Source organism: Dermochelys coriacea, chromosome 3, assembly GCF_009764565.3.
Source record: "Dermochelys coriacea isolate rDerCor1 chromosome 3, rDerCor1.pri.v4, whole genome shotgun sequence".
NCBI classification, from domain to species: Eukaryota; Metazoa; Chordata; order Testudines; family Dermochelyidae; genus Dermochelys; species Dermochelys coriacea.
In genome coordinates, this window is record NC_050070.1 from 3,490,673 (window position 1) to 3,507,043 (window position 16,371).

General features: G+C 53.7%; 1 protein-coding gene across 1 annotated transcript in view; it reads left to right on the forward strand.

Moving 5' to 3' along the window:
- Positions 1–9,473, forward strand: part of SELENOI (selenoprotein I) — a 74,219-nt gene extending 64,746 nt beyond the window's left edge. The window contains exon 10 of the mRNA XM_038394969.2: positions 2,730–9,473. Within this exon, the coding sequence (XP_038250897.1) occupies positions 2,730–2,846 (117 nt within the window). The 3' untranslated portion in view covers positions 2,847–9,473. The remainder of the gene's footprint in view (positions 1–2,729) is intronic.
- Positions 9,474–16,371: the final 6,898 nt, after the last annotated feature.

Sequence of the window (16,371 nt, forward strand, 5' to 3'; positions counted from 1 at the left end):
ACTGCTTGGGAGGACAGCCTTAATGTGTTAACCCGAACACAGTGTTTTTGCCCTGTATACAGATTTATAAGCTTTCCCATAGGTGTTAACTGATTTTTTCATACTGCGCCTTTTAAATATTGCTTTCAGATGCCCCAGGCATACTGTAGCTAGAACTCTGTCTGAAGTGCAGTGGTTATGTCTGACTAAATAAAGAGTGAACAAAATTACTAAAGAACCTGAATCATGGATGTAGAACCTGCCATATTTCAAGCTTCTGGGAGGAATTCATCTGCTGGGCAGAAGCTGGGAAGGGAGAGCACAGTGGATTAGTCTTCCCTCTATACAGATGCCTGCAGGGATCAAGGAAGCACTGTAGCTAACTGTGGGAGACCGGCACTGTGCGAAGGAATTGGCAGGACACAGAACATCTAGGCAGTTGGAGTGCTGCTCAGTGGGAAAAGCCTAGTTGCGTTGTCCTAGGTCAACTGAACAGGGAAATGACCAGCTCGGCAGCCAGAGTGGGAACCGGAGCACTTGTTGGAGCACTTGGATTTGGAACCCCTTTGTAAGACACACGAGTGGGTGAGAGTGAACCTGCAGTTTCTCCTCCTGAGTTGTGGGTGTGGGTGAGCAGGCCTTGTGTGATGTGGTTGCTTAGCTGCCATGCTGTATGTGTTGGACATTTCTTGCCAGCCATATGAATGGCTTTAAAAACAACTCTGAAATTTCACAAAAAGAAAAGGAGTACTTGTGGCACCTTAGTCTCTAAGGTGCCACAAGTACTCCTTTTCTTTTTGCGGATACAGACTAACACGGCTGCTACTCTGAAATCTGAAATTTCAGCCAGCCTAATGACTTGACCTAGCTCTCTGCATAATCACATCAAAAAGCAAATTTCCTGAATGCAGCCTTTAAGTCTGACGTGGCTTTCCGCTGTCTGTCGAGAGGAAATGAGCCCTTTTTGCCTTTTGAAGGTCACTGCAAGAGGAGGCTCCTCAAGGATAATTAAAAGCGGGTCTCCAAATCTCAGACATACTGTCTCTTGGCACAGTTACACACCGGTCATCTGGTGGAAGTGGCGAGGCAGGACAGTCTAGTGCTGGCACTGTTATCTCAGAGCTGTGAGAGGGTGTTATGTAGCTGCTTTCTGACTACCGCGCTCTGGAAGCGAGCAAGCTTCTGCTTTTTGTTTTTGCTGTTCATGTGTGACTAGTATTCAACTGAGCGACTTATTTATGCTCTTGTTACTTGTTTAGCTAAAGTATGAGGGGGGAAAGGATAGCTCAGTGGTTTGAGCATTGGCCTGCTAAACCCAGGGTTGTGAGTTCAATCCTTGAGAGGGCCATTTAGGGATCTGGGGCAAAAATTGGAGATTGGTCCTGCTTTGAGCAGGGGGTTGGACTAGATGACCTCCTGAGGTCCCTTCCAACCCTGAGATTCTATGATTCTATTCTACGATTCTATGAGCATTGGCTTCACAGCTCACAGCAGGCCAGACGCATTCAAAAACAAGTGCATGTTCAGTGAGGAAAAGCGGTAAACTTAAAAACTGATCAAAGGAAATGCATTTGGTGTACAATGTGCAATTAGCCTTGGAACTCACTGCCACAAATTACCATTTGAGACCAAGAGTGTAAGATTCCATTAAAAAAAGTGTACAAATCTCTTGGTAAGGTGTAGAAACCTTAATGCTTCAGGGCTAAAACCAGCCACTAACCGGTGAGGCGGGTTAGGGCACAAATTTCCTTTGGAGAAGCCTGCCCAGAACTGATCCCCTTGGGGGTTTCTTGCGCTTGCCTCTGGTCACCGTGCAGCAAAGCACAGCACTGCACTAGATGGACTGTTGGGAATTGCCAGACCAGAGAAGTATTTGATTCGTCACAACCTCTTAGAGGGTCAAATGCTGGACCCCACAGTGCAAACCCCAGTGGCATGCTTTGAAGGAGAGTCAGTTGCCCCCTGATCTGGTAGAGTGTGGTGTTGGTGCAGTGCTCCACCCCAATTTGGACTAGTGGCTTGTGGGCCCTGTGTAGCAGAGGCTTTGGCCTGGGGGGAACCTGCCGGCATTACCACAGCCCACCCTGGCAGTGGAGAGAGGGGTATTTCAGAGAAGTATTCCAATTTGCGAAGTGTCGTGAGTGGCTGGCCTGGCCCTGCGCACCAGGAATGTGGTGGTCCTGTGAGACAGGGTCTCGTGCCCCTATGTGGGGTGATTCAGCCTTTTTAGCCGCACGTGCGGCTTGCTTGGTCTGTCATGTGGTGCATACGGTGAGGTCTACACTGCAGTAAAACACCGGCGGCTGGCCTGCGTCAGCTGATCCAGGCTCACGGGGGTTGGCCTGTGGGGCTATGAAATTGCAGTGCAGATGTTCAGGGTTTCTGAGACCCTCCCTCCTTTGTGGGGTCCAAGATCCCAGGCTACAATGTGAGCCCAGATGTCTACACCACGGTTTTACAGCCCAACCCCTGCAAGCCGGAGTCGGTTTACTGCAGTGTAGGTGTATCCTTAGGGGCTTCTGTAAGGGAGTGACTAATAGCCTTGGCTGGGAATGAGCATAGTATGGGCAGGTGCTATGCATCCTTCCCATACATACAGCACTCTGCCAAATCCCTGCAGTCCTGGGCCCGAATCTTGAGGTATACTGAGCTGCTCCGTTTGAGTCCCCTGGATTGTTTGAGGCAGAGGTGGAAGGCATGTTGGCTGATGTATTGCTTGCATTTGACTTCTCTCTTTCTCTCTCCCCCAGGTAAGCCAGCTGAGCAAACATTTCAACATCCGGCCTTTCTCGCTAAAGAAGCCCAGTATGGATTGACTAGAAGTGGAAGAAGAAAAAATCAGCCTGCAGTCTGCACAAGTACTGTAAATAACTGCTGGAAATAGCCTGCACTTCAACCATCACCACAGACCTACATCGATCTTCTGGACAGACACTGGAGTAGTGGGGGCTCGGCACTGGGGCTAGATCCCCAACTGCCATTGAGAAAACACGTACCGCCCTATGGTGAAACCAGACGAGGGGAGTAGCCTTTCCAATTATTCCTGTATATTAGACTAGCTGAACACCCTCAAGCTCTAACTCTGCACAGGTAGAGCTGGCGTGGGAAATGGATGGCATTGCTCAGAACGCAGAGCGCCTAAACCTGTCGTGGTCACCAAAAATAGTCTGGCAGCCGAGTTAGTAGCAGTGGCCTCAACACATCTGTAATGGAGACATTTGAGCTGCAGGGTCAGTGAGGAGCGTCGTCACGCACGCAGCTGTCTAGCTTTGGACCCTGTCAGATGACCTTTGTCCCTTGATGCTAGAGCAGTTCACCAGTGTGCACGCACACGTCCATTCATGCAAAATGTTTGTTTAAAAGCTTCAAATGATATTCCACTAGGATGACTTGGAAATTGAGGGGTTTGACTAAGTGGTTAAGGCAGCTACCCCCCATCCCCCGTTTTTCCAGCTGTGGGTAACTGGGACCATATCCTGACAGTATACTTCTTGTTAACCATACATTGGCCACATGTGTTCTTTAATCACGAGTCCATGAAGGGAACTTGAGCTCTTAGGAGCAATGGTTATTTTGGGGTAGAGGATGGCTTATAATCACCTGCAAGAGCTAAAATAGCAGATGGCCAAATTCTCCCGTTTGATAAATCAGTACAACCTCATTTAATGCAAGAGGGTTGGCTTGCAGGGGGAAGGGGTGTCATTACATACTACATGGAGCTTGTCTCACTTCAGACTTGCTGTATGAACTACAATTTGTGTGCACGTCCTTGTGAAGGGTGGGACAATCTCTATATACAGTCTCTCATCCCCAGATAACTGCATTGTGGCAAATCCCACATCTTGGAAAAACAGCTGAATAGTTCTTACAACAGCTGACATGCATATACACTTGTGGATATTTTATTTGGGGAAAAGTAGAAGTGATTTTTTTTTTTTAAACTCATTTAATTTAGGTCACACCTGTCTCGATGGCTAGGCCACACATCTCATCCAGTGATATCTTTCTGTTTACCATCTGTTAAGCTGTTTGCGTTCAGTGGTTTTATTTTTTTAATTCATTTAATTGAGTGGTGGTGAAGACTGAGTGCTGATTTTTCTTTTCTGTTCCTTGTATTTAATGAAGATTTGTGCTTGAATGAAGAGTGCAACCTAAACCCAGGCCCTGGACAAGCTGCACTTGGAAGCGAGCAAGCACAACGAATGTTCATATATAATGTATTGTGGGAACAAATTCATTCATACCGGGGGAGTAATATCTTGGTCATGGTGTATTCTTCTGTGGGTGAAAAGTCTCCTGCACTAGGAAAACATAACTGTAATTACTATTTAACGCTTTTCTTTCGTAAATTTAAATCATTGTCATGCAAGTTGTACGAAACATAACATCCAGAAGCCAGTTCACAGCATTTCTTGTAAATAGGTTGGTTTTAATTTGAACTTGAATTCTCACTGTGGTGTCCTGTACAAGATCATAAGTGATGGGTAGAGGTACACCGTGCAAGACACATGGGGGAGAATTTAATTTCAAGTGGGAACATATCATTACTGCTTCCATCTCCAGGTGTTCCCATCATGAATTTTGGCTGTGGGGGCGATTGGACTAAACAGGTTTTAGTTTAATGTGTCATGACTACATCAGGAATTGGAGGAAGGAGTTCATCTGGGAGAGGAAAAGACCTTTTATTCCCCCCCCCCCCAGAGTTTATTAAATAAGTTGCTTTCTCTCTCTATATATATAACTGACATTGTACAGAAAAAGCTTAAGTGTACAGAGGAATTCGGTTGTGCTTGAAGTTTTGACACTCGTAACTTGAATTCAATATATAATTATGGGCAAATTAACTTAAATTGTAGTTGCACAAGAAACATTAAGAATTTGAAACCAGCTGTTGCAAATGGGGTACCCAGTTTAACTATCTGTGGAACATTTTCTTACCGCAATATCCACCTTTGCGGCAGCGACATGTTGCTGAGGTTGGGTTTTCCCATTTACATGCTGATGGATCATGGAATACTTGGGCCAGTTCCCCATGACTAGTCACGCTAAGACATTTCAGGGTCCCAAGCATAAAGCTGAATGTTATGCATTTCCTTTTATCGCAGGCCCCATTTCTTCTCCCCATCCCCCACTCCCCCGGCAGCACTGCTGTGTTCAGACTGGGGTGGCATTAACATTGTGAGAGTTCAGACTGCAGTGGCTGCTCAATTCCCTAATGCTCTCTTCCTCTGGCTGCAGAGTAGTACATTGAACTGTTCCTTTGGGCAGCGCATGGAAACATACCCTGCAAAAAACACCCTCTCAATTGTGTGGAGGCTGGCAGCTAGAGCAGGACTTGCAATCTAAACGCCTTCATGCATTTTACTGGCATGTTCTTAGGCAGGATGTCTCAAAACCTGGAGCTACCTTTTACGTGCACAGGCTTATCTTTGGGGAGTCATGGAATTTGGTGCCTTAACTTATTGCATGTTGGGGCTAGCGAAACATCTACAATCAAGTTATGCTAGAAACAAGTTTTAAGGCTGCTCAAGTTCAGGCAGATGAGGGCAGGATGAGCTCTAACCTGTCCGATTCTGCTCTCTGGGCATGTTCTGCCCCCCCAACGCAATAAACGGTTTTCATTTGTGCAGTTTTTATCTGAATGTAGTGACTGATGCGCTTGATGTCATGGATTCTGGGGAATTAAATGTTTGATCAGAAACTGACAAAATCCCAGTCACCCCACCAAAAGTGTGTGTGTGAGGGAGCAAATCTTTTGGGTTGCTTTATTTTTAAAGAAAACTGGTGTTTTTCTCCTAATTCGGTCTTTAAAGATAAACTCCTTCTCTAGTGAAGGGCTGGATTTGGTCATCCTTGTTCCAGTCTCTGAAATACTGGGTAAGAAGGAGACATGAAGGATGGAAATTCTTTGTTTCCTCACCCTGGCCTCTTCGTTCGTAGAGGTGTGCGTTCCTTTCTGGTGCTGAGCTGTTCGGAAGGAATGATACTCTGACTCATGAGCATATTTGCCCATGCTTAGAATTCCCCTTCTGCATATTTGAGAGGCACTCCGTGCCCTTGTGCTTCTCTGCCATATAAAAGAGCCACTTGTTTTGTGTCCTTAATTATTGAGACCCCTGCCTTGCCCTGAGTGAGCTGCGCAGCTGCTTTTATGATCCTTAAAAATGTTCGCCAGATTATGCCTCAGTGAGGTAAATTGTACCTTAGCCTGGAATATTGGCAGGAAGAGCTGAGTCTTGGAGAAGAACACCTCTTGGCTGTCAACGTGCCCGAATCAGGTAGTGTACATAAGTGGCTTCAAAATGGACTGTTCCATGTCTTAACTTGGTTTGTCGTTAAATCTCCACAAGCCGGTTGCCATAACGTTTTCCTGCTCCTGTTCCTGTGCTAGAGACTAGCTGGAGCACTGTGAAAATAAACCAGTGGCTTGCTGAAGACACTTGGACCCGTCCCGTTCTTGCAATTAGGGGTCTTTGGTTGAAGTGAGCGTTGGAAGCCTTGGGAGCGGACACAAATGCCATCACCTGGCTTCTTCCGCTCAGAAACACGGTTTGTGACGCACGCAGCTTCATTTCCATGCTGTCTTCTTGAGCGTGTGGAATGCAGGCTTGCACTTTGCCCCAAGCCCCCCATCCCATGCAACATAGAAGTCCCATGCAGTCGTCCCCCCCATCCCATGCAATGTTTTCTGCCAACCCCCAGAGTTCACCCTCATGACTGTAAAATCTGGCTCATGGGACATGCATTTAGCTGGGGTGCGTACGTGCAGGTTTAACAGCTCTCTGAAGTCACTGGTATGTTAATGAAAGTAGCTGTTGTGGTCCAAGTTAACGTCCCTCACAAGTATTTCTGTTGCAGTTGGTCCATCGGGTGCAAACATTAGGGAAGGCAGGAACTGCAGTGTTGAGATTGAGATTGTACCTGGCCTTTCCATGCCCGTTCTGCCCTGTATGGTGGCTGATCTGTGAATTTATCATGCTCGCTGCCTGATCTAGGGTACCGATGGGGAATCAGTCGACACAGAATCTCATGGCTTTTTTTAAATGGATGACTAACATGTTCATGTAGTTTGGGGGTTTTTGGTCGCTACGGCAAAAATATTCAGATCTTGGGTTTCCAGAGTTAGGCTCCTGCAGTCCATACTGAAGCTCCTAAATAGAACTGGCCTCTAAAAATCAGGTGTCTTCTATCTAGGCTCCTAAACCTTAGCCCCTGGTGAGAATGTTTTGGCCTGTTGTAACTTTCCAAAGTGACACATCAGATTTGTTGTATCTTTATAAATATTGCATTTTTGGAAGCTGTGGCCCAGCTGACTTTTCCTACACGCTGAGGACTGGTCTACACTACTGCTTAAGTTGATGCAACTTACATCGCTCAGGGGTGTGAAAAAGACACCTCCGTGAGCAACACCAGTGACATCGACTTAAGCATTGACCACACTGGCACTGTCGGCAGGAGACTCTCTCCCATCGGCATAGTGGATCTTCCCCAGATGCGCTACAGCAGCTCGGTTGCATCGGTGTAGCCTCGTAACGTAGACTTGCCCTTCAAAGATACACCCAGTACTGCCACTTCCTAGGCACGTAACTTGAACAGCTGTGAAGCTTTTGTGGTGAACAGTGGCATAAAAAAAAAACTTGGATTTAGGTGATTTGGTTTGTTTGTAAAGGAGACCTGCTCCTCTTTCCTTGTGCTGCAGCACTGGGATGATGGTAAATCCATCTGCCTGCTGAAAGCCACTGGAGAATCTTTCTCTGCCATGGGTGGTGTTCGTTTTATGTGGTGTGCCTACTCACTGGGGGCATCTTGGGCTGGTGGGTTGAGATCAGCTGGGCTGTCTTAGAGCTTGTTTGTGCTTTGCTGAAATGCAGATGGACAGCAAACCGGGCAAGGGTTGTAGTAGCCAAGGGAAGCCCTTTGCTAGTACCTTGCTTGCCTTATGTACCCAGTCTACCTCACAGCATTGTATTGGAGGTGGCGGCAGGCCAGGGCTGCGGAGACAGCTTTTTATGTATGCTGACTTGGAACGTGGTTGCGACAGAAGTTTGTTTAACCTCTTTGCTGCTGAACAAGGTCTTGATTAAATCAGAAAAATCTACCAGTGCTGCGGGACTTGTCAGTGCTGCCTGTTTCCTGTCTTACGGCAGCAGCGAAAAAACTTAACAGAACAGGGAGATTTGCATCACGTTCTTAGCAGACCTGCGTCCCAGAGGAAAGCTCAGTTACCTCAGTTAGCCACCATCGTGGTGTCTTACGGAATATGCTCCAGGAATAAAGCTCTATGAATAGGTAGTGCTAGTTGTTACTAACCAGTTAATTGTTCAGGTGCATTTGGTTTGGAGTGATGGTCTCGTTTCCAGATATAAATCTGTCTCATTCGCTCCATTCTGCCAGGACCTATTTGTTATTACTTGACAGCTGGTCAGACTGGTCCAGTGTGACATGCTTTTTGGGCCACAAGAAATTTTTTCTGACACAGCATCCCTTGCCAGGGCAGCCTTTAACTGAGTGCAGAGTCAACTAAACCGAAGGGTGTGCTTTGGGGGCAGGCAGGCGGGAGGCCCGAGCTGAAGTGCTCGGGAAGGTGACTCTGTAACAATGACGTTGTGGGCCCCGTGTTTGTATCTCCCAGGCTTCAAGATCAAACGGATCTTCTACCTGCCAGCCCTGCTCATTCAATCCGAGAGTCGAGCTGGGCTCTTCCCGGCTCATGTATTATCCCCAGCAATGGAGACAGTGCAGGCCACACCCTACCCTCAGTTACGCCCATGTAACGGAGGGCAAAGCAGAGCAGAATCCTCCTCGTTCGGGCTCTGCAGGGCTAATGGCGTTAGAATGGAAAAGGCTCACTCTAGTAGTTGTGGGTGGGATTTTCCAAAGTATCTGACTTCCATTGGGACTTGTCACTTAGGTGCAGGTCTGTTGAGTAAGAAGGGGGCATCTTAATTGACTCTGAGCATACAACTGCCTGCTCCTGCTCCCTTCACGCTTTGGGCTAAGAGGGAAGTAAGCCGCATGACACTCCCCCCCCCCCCCGACCCTCCCCCCTACAGAAACAAAAGCTTCTGTGGCAAGTAACTGTAATGTAGACCCATCATGTTTCCTGAGCCTGGTCCTGTGTGACTGTGGCCTGGTATCACGGCTCAGAGAGCCTCTGCTTGTCATTTCACTGCAGTGAGTGGGTCTGCCAGCACATCCTGTCATATCCCACCCAGGTGAGCCCATAACCTGGCCGGGACCAGTCACCGCTAAGCAAACTGATTGTACAGAGCTTTATTTAAGCAGCAAAATACAGTATAAATATTTTGTCAATGCAGAGTTCTACCAAACCTGCGTTTCTCATCAGGATCCATGGCTGTCTTGTTGGGAGCTTAGGTACCGCTGTGGATTTGAATGCCAATCTGTTAAAGGCAATTGCTGATAAATATTTATTGTAAAAAATAAATAAATATTGAAAATAAAACTTCAGAAAATAAAATTTTCCAAGCCTTTTAGTGGTTTTCTCATTGTCTGTTTTTGCTGATGGTTTCAGTAGAACCCGTTGTCCAATTGCTTTTGAGAGGGGCAGTCTCATCCTTTTAACTCTAGAATTGACTTGAGGGTCGTTCAGACTGGTTGGGCCAGATCACACACCTCAATGGGATATGCTTCGTTGGAGCCGGCACAACATCAAACAGCCAGCGGAGGTTCCTAGGTGCACGTCTCCAGTGCTTGTATGCACTTGTAAGTGACCAAAGGAACCAGCTGTCAGTTAACCTAACACACAGAAAACATGGACCCAGCCCCACGAAGCTCACAATGAAACAATTCCACAGAGTGCTGCCTAGATGGAAGAAAGTGCTGCATGCTCCCAACTCATGATTTTGACTTGTGGCATATGCAATCTAATGGTTCCATTCAGAAGGTGGGCGCCTTATATGTGTCTCTAGCAAGTGCACTGAAACATCACACTTTGGAGAGCCCCAAAGGTGGCGATGATGAAGTGCAATGCACTTTATGAACCCTAGTTCCAGTGCAGTCCAGCTGCTATAAAATCCTGAAGTTCAAAAGTCAATGGCACTAAAATTCCCCCAGCCTCCCAGAACTTTAGCTGAAGAATTGGAATCCTGTCCAGCTAGCTTGTATTACATGACAATTAAAGGTTCCCTAAAACACCCATGTACGGTAAAGAAATGTATCCCTCTATAGTGGGGGGAGACTGAGCCCCAGAGGCTAAGGGACTTGCCCAGCTGTGTCACAGCACGGCTAGGGTGAGATGAGAGCAGAATCCAGGAGAACAGACTTGCTGCACTAATAACCTAATTACGCTGCTTCTTCTACATTCCCCATGTCTGAGGCAAATTCTTCCTTTCCCATCGCACACATTACACCAGAGAGAATGAATCCGCCAGCTGGATTTTCCTTCACCCTCCTTGCTAATGTTTACTGTCAAAAAGCAGGCTTCACCTCATCCTCTCTGGGACCAAGAGCCATGCTTGGGAACAGACCTGACTGTCCCAGTTTGCTGAGTTCCAAACAGCACCAGCAATAATTGGGCTTGCAGTAATTAGTGATGCAAATGACTTAGTGCCTCGAGCACAGTCACCTGCAAAACTGGGTCTTAGACCAAAGCCCTTCACTCTTTACTGCTGCTGTTTGCTGCTTTTTCTACCCTGCTCCCAGCTTTGGATCCTTTTCTCTTCCACCCTCCTGGCTCTGGCACTCCCCTCTGCACTGGCTTCCTGTTTGACTAGTCCAGTTTGGGGTTCTGCCCTGATATTCAGAGTGCCGTGAGCTACTGCTCCCCCACAACCGTACCCCCTGCTGAGAGCTCGGCTGCCATGGAGCTCCTGACCCCAAGAAGAGCCCCCGGAATGGGAGCTGGGCCTGGCCTGGGGGGGGGAAGGAGAACCGTGTCCTGTGGGAGGGGCGCTGATACCCTGCTCCCAGCCCCCTCGTGGCCAGGTTTTCCCGGCCTCTGGCAGTGAAGCCTGATATTTTAAGCTGAAGTTCATGGCTGTACGTTAACTAGGTAATCTGCATAACGCATTGGTGCAGCAGCAGCGAGCAACCCCAAGAGGTGGAGCACGGCTCGCTCGCTGGCTGCTAGTGTCAGCCACCAGCCAGGGTCACTTTGCCTCCCCTGACGGCAGGGGCAGGGTGTGGCTCCGAGGCAAGGAGCAGAGGGGCAGCAGCTCGTCCAGGACAGCTGCGGTGTTTCGGTGCGGAGGGCGAATAGGCCTGGTCCCAGCCCCATAACCAGCCACCCGCTCTGTGGAAGGAGCAGCTGGTGCAAACCAGGGAACAGAGCTGAGGGGTGGGGCCTAGTGCATAGAGCAATGGGCGACGGAAGACCTAGGTTCTGTTCCTTGGGTTTGTGGGGTTAGTTGGCAACCCTAACACCCTTGCCCGGCCCCTTCTCCGAGGCCCCATCCCCAGATTCCTCAGTCACTCGCTCTCTCTCCCACCCTCACTCACTCACTTTTGCTGGGCTGGGGTGGGGGAGGGGGCTGTGGGCTGAGCCTGGGGCAGGGGGTTTGAGTGCAGGGGTTGAGGTGCAGGAAGGGGTACAGGAGGGGGTTTGGGCTTTGGGAGGGAGTTTGGGTGCAGGAGAGGGCTCAGGGCTGGGGCAGGGGCCTGGGGTGCAGGAAGGGGTTTGAGTGCAGGGGTTGGGGTACGGGAGGGGGTTTGGGCACTGGGAGGTAGTTTGGGTGCAGGAGGGAGTGAGGGGTGTGGGCTCTGGCTGAGCAGTGCTTACTTCAGGCGCCTCCCAGAAGCGACCAGCCGGCTCGTAGTCTCAGCGGTGGCCATGGGGGCTCTGCGTGCTGCCCTTGCCTGCAGGCACCACCCCCACAGCTCCCATTGGCCATGGTTCCCAGCCAATGGGAGCTGCGGAGTCAGTGCTTGGGGCGGGGACAGCATGTGGAGCTCCCTGACTGCCCCTGTACATAGGAACCAGAGGGATGTGCTGGTCGCTTCTGGGAGCCGTGCTGAGCCAGGGCAGGTAGGGAGCCTGCATTAGCCCCCGGGACTTTTACCGACCTATTAAAGTCTCCCGGATTGCTTTCAATAGCCACCGGGAGATCGAGGCCGATTCTGGGAGGCTCCTGCCAATCCAGAAGGGTTGGCAACCCTATGACTGTTCCTGGCTCCTGCACTGACCTGCTGGCTGACCTTGGGCATGGAGGCCCACTCACTGTGCCTCAGTTTCCCCATATGTATAATGGGAGTAATGATCCTGACCTTTTTTGTAAAGTGCTTTGAGAGCTATGGATGAAAATCCATGTGCAGCCAGGGGCTGAACACAGAGTTCACTGCAGCTGCTCTGACCAGGGCTGGCGGAGCTGCAAACAGATGCCCTCCTCTCCTGCAATCAACTAACTCTGGTCAACTGCGGTGGCCCCACTCTGCCCAGGGCTGGCCTGAGAACTGTGGGAAGGGCCAGTGCAAACAGAGAGTACAGCCAAATGCTCCCTGCCCAGGGCTCCTTGCAGTAGGAGAAGTGCACCTCCTGGTGCTTGTCCTGGAAACTGCGGGGACACTTACTGCTTTGCAAAGCTGCCGGGTTTTGTGGCCATTCAGGGGAGTCTGAGTGTGAGGTGCTGCTATTTCCTGTGAGAGGTGATGTGCAGGCACCTCGGGTGCTGTATGGTCAGTGACAGGGCAGTGCATAGACAAAAGCAGGCATTGCACGGGCGCTGTGGAGGGGCAATGCACGAGCGCAAGGTGATTGGCATTGCACGGGGGCGGTGCACAGGTGAAGGCTGGCTGGCATTGCACGGGGGCTGCGGAGGAGCAATGCACTAGCAGAGACTGGCTGGCGTTGCACGGGGGCTGCGGAGGTGCAGTGCGCGAGCCGAGGCTGGCTGGCGTTGCACGGGGGCTGCGGAGGTGCTTTGCGCGAGCCGAGGCTGGCTGGCGTTGCACGGGGGCTGCGGAGGAGCAGTGCGAGAGCCGAGGCTGGCTGGCGTTGCACGGGGGCTGCGGAGGAGCAATGCACTAGCAGAGACTGGCTGGCGTAGCACGGGGGCTGCGGAGGTGCTTTGCGCGAGCCGAGGCTGGCTGGCGTTGCACGGGGGCTGCGGAGGAGCAATGCACTAGCAGAGACTGGCTGGCGTTGCACGGGGGCTGCGGAGGTGCAGTGCGTGAGCCAAGGCTGGCTGGCGTTGCACGGGGGCTGCGGAGGTGCTTTGCGCGAGCCGAGGCTGGCTGGCGTTGCACGGGGGCTGCGGAGGAGCAATGCACTAGCAGAGACTGGCTGGCGTTGCACGGGGGCTGCGGAGGTGCTTTGCGCGAGCCGAGGCTGGCTGGCGTTGCACGGGGGCTGCGGAGGAGCAGTGCGCGAGCCGAGGCTGGCTGACGTTGCACGGGGGCTGCGGAGGAGCAATGCACTAGCAGAGACTGGCTGGCGTAGCACGGGGGCTGCGGAGGTGCTTTGCGCGAGCCGAGGCTGGCTGGCGTTGCACGGGGGCTGCGGAGGAGCAATGCACTAGCAGAGACTGGCTGGCGTTGCACGGGGGCTGCGGAGGAGCAATGCACTAGCAGAGACTGGCTGGCGTAGCACGGGGGCTGCGGAGGTGCTTTGCGCGAGCCGAGGCTGGCTGGCATTGCACGGGGGCTGCGGAGGAGCAATGCACTAGCAGAGACTGGCTGGCGTTGCACGGGGGCTGCGGAGGAGCAATGCACTAGCAGAGACTGGCTGGCGTTGCACGGGGGCTGCGGAGGAGCAATGCACTAGCAGAGACTGGCTGGCGTTGCACGGGGGCTGCGGAGGTGCTTTGCGCGAGCCGAGGCTGGCTGGCGTTGCACGGGGGCTGCGGAGGAGCAATGCACTAGCAGAGACTGGCTGGCGTTGCACGGGGGCTGCGGAGGAGCAATGCACTAGCAGAGACTGGCTGGCGTTGCACGGGGGCTGCGGAGGAGCAATGCACTAGCAGAGACTGGCTGGCGTTGCACGGGGGCTGCGGAGGTGCTTTGCGCGAGCCGAGGCTGGCTGGCGTTGCACGGGGGCTGCGGAGGAGCAGTGCGCGAGCCGAGGCTGGCTGGCGTTGCACGGGGGCTGCGGAGGAGCAATGCACTAGCAGAGACTGGCTGGCGTAGCACGGGGGCTGCGGAGGTGCAGTGCGTGAGCCGAGGCTGGCTGGCGTTGCACGGGGGCTGCGGAGGTGCTTTGCGCGAGCCGAGGCTGGCTGGCGTTGCACGGGGGCTGCGGAGGAGCAGTGCGAGAGCCGAGGCTGGCTGGCATTGCACGGGGGCTGCGGAGGAGCAATGCACTAGCAGAGACTGGCTGGCGTTGCACGGGGGCTGCGGAGGTGCAGTGCGCGAGCCGAGGCTGGCTGGCGTTGCACGGGGGCTGCGGAGGAGCAGTGCGCGAGCCGAGGCTGGCTGGCGTTGCACGGGGGCTGCGGAGGAGCAATGCACTAGCAGAGACTGGCTGGCGTAGCACGGGGGCTGCGGAGGTGCTTTGCGCGAGCCGAGGCTGGCTGGCGTTGCACGGGGGCTGCGGAGGAGCAATGCACTAGCAGAGACTGGCTGGCGTAGCACGGGGGCTGCGGAGGTGCTTTGCGCGAGCCGAGGCTGGCTGGCGTTGCACGGGGGCTGCGGAGGAGCAATGCACTAGCAGAGACTGGCTGGCGTTACACGGGGGCTGCGGAGGTGCTTTGCGCGAGCCGAGGCTGGCTGGCGTTGCACGGGGGCTGCGGAGGAGCAGTGCGAGAGCCGAGGCTGGCTGGCATTGCACGGGGGCTGCGGAGGAGCAATGCACTAGCAGAGACTGGCTGGCGTTGCACGGGGGCTGCGGAGGTGCTTTGCGCGAGCCGAGGCTGGCTGGCGTTGCACGGGGGCTGCGGAGGAGCAATGCACTAGCAGAGACTGGCTGGCGTTGCACGGGGGCTGCGGAGGAGCAATGCACTAGCAGAGACTGGCTGGCGTTGCACGGGGGCTGCGGAGGAGCAATGCACTAGCAGAGACTGGCTGGCGTTGCACGGGGGCTGCGGAGGTGCTTTGCGCGAGCCGAGGCTGGCTGGCGTTGCACGGGGGCTGCGGAGGAGCAATGCACTAGCAGAGACTGGCTGGCGTTGCACGGGGGCTGCGGAGGAGCAATGCACTAGCAGAGACTGGCTGGCGTTGCACGGGGGCTGCGGAGGAGCAATGCACTAGCAGAGACTGGCTGGCGTTGCACGGGGGCTGCGGAGGTGCTTTGCGCGAGCCGAGGCTGGCTGGCGTTGCACCGGGGCTGCGGAGGAGCAATGCACTAGCAGAGACTGGCTGGCGTTGCACGGGGGCTGCGGAGGAGCAATGCACTAGCAGAGACTGGCTGGCGTAGCACGGGGGCTGCGGAGGTGCTTTGCGCGAGCCGAGGCTGGCTGGCGTTGCACGGGGGCTGCGGAGGAGCAATGCACTAGCAGAGACTGGCTGGCGTTGCACGGGGGCTGCGGAGGTGCAGTGCGTGAGCCGAGGCTGGCTGGCGTTGCACGGGGGCTGCGGAGGTGCTTTGCGCGAGCCGAGGCTGGCTGGCGTTGCACGGGGGCTGCGGAGGAGCAGTGCGAGAGCCGAGGCTGGCTGGCGTTGCACGGGGGCTGCGGAGGAGCAATGCACTAGCAGAGACTGGCTGGCGTTGCACGGGGGCTGCGGAGGAGCAATGCACTAGCAGAGACTGGCTGGCGTAGCACGGGGGCTGCGGAGGTGCTTTGCGCGAGCCGAGGCTGGCTGGCGTTGCACGGGGGCTGCGGAGGAGCAATGCACTAGCAGAGACTGGCTGGCGTTGCACGGGGGCTGCGGAGGAGCAATGCACTAGCAGAGACTGGCTGGCGTTGCACGGGGGCTGCGGAGGAGCAATGCACTAGCAGAGACTGGCTGGCGTTGCACGGGGGCTGCGGAGGTGCTTTGCGCGAGCCGAGGCTGGCTGGCGTTGCACGGGGGCTGCGGAGGAGCAATGCACTAGCAGAGACTGGCTGGCGTTGCACGGGGGCTGCGGAGGAGCAATGCACTAGCAGAGACTGGCTGGCGTTGCACGGGGGCTGCGGAGGAGCAATGCACTAGCAGAGACTGGCTGGCGTTGCACGGGGGCTGCGGAGGTGCTTTGCGCGAGCCGAGGCTGGCTGGCGTTGCACGGGGGCTGCGGAGGAGCAATGCACTAGCAGAGACTGGCTGGCGTTGCCCGGGGGCTGCGGAGGTGCTTTGCGCGAGCAGAGACTGGCTGGCGTTGCACGGGGGCTGCGGAGGAGCAATGCACTAGCAGAGACTGGCTGGCGTTGCACGGGGGCTGCGGAGGTGCTTTGCGCGAGCCGAGGCTGGCTGGCGTTGCACGGGGGCTGCGGAGGAGCAGTGCGCGAGCCGAGGCTGGCTGGCGTTGCACGGGGGCTGCGGAGGAGCAATGCACTAGCAGAGACTGGCTGGCGTAGCACGGGGGCT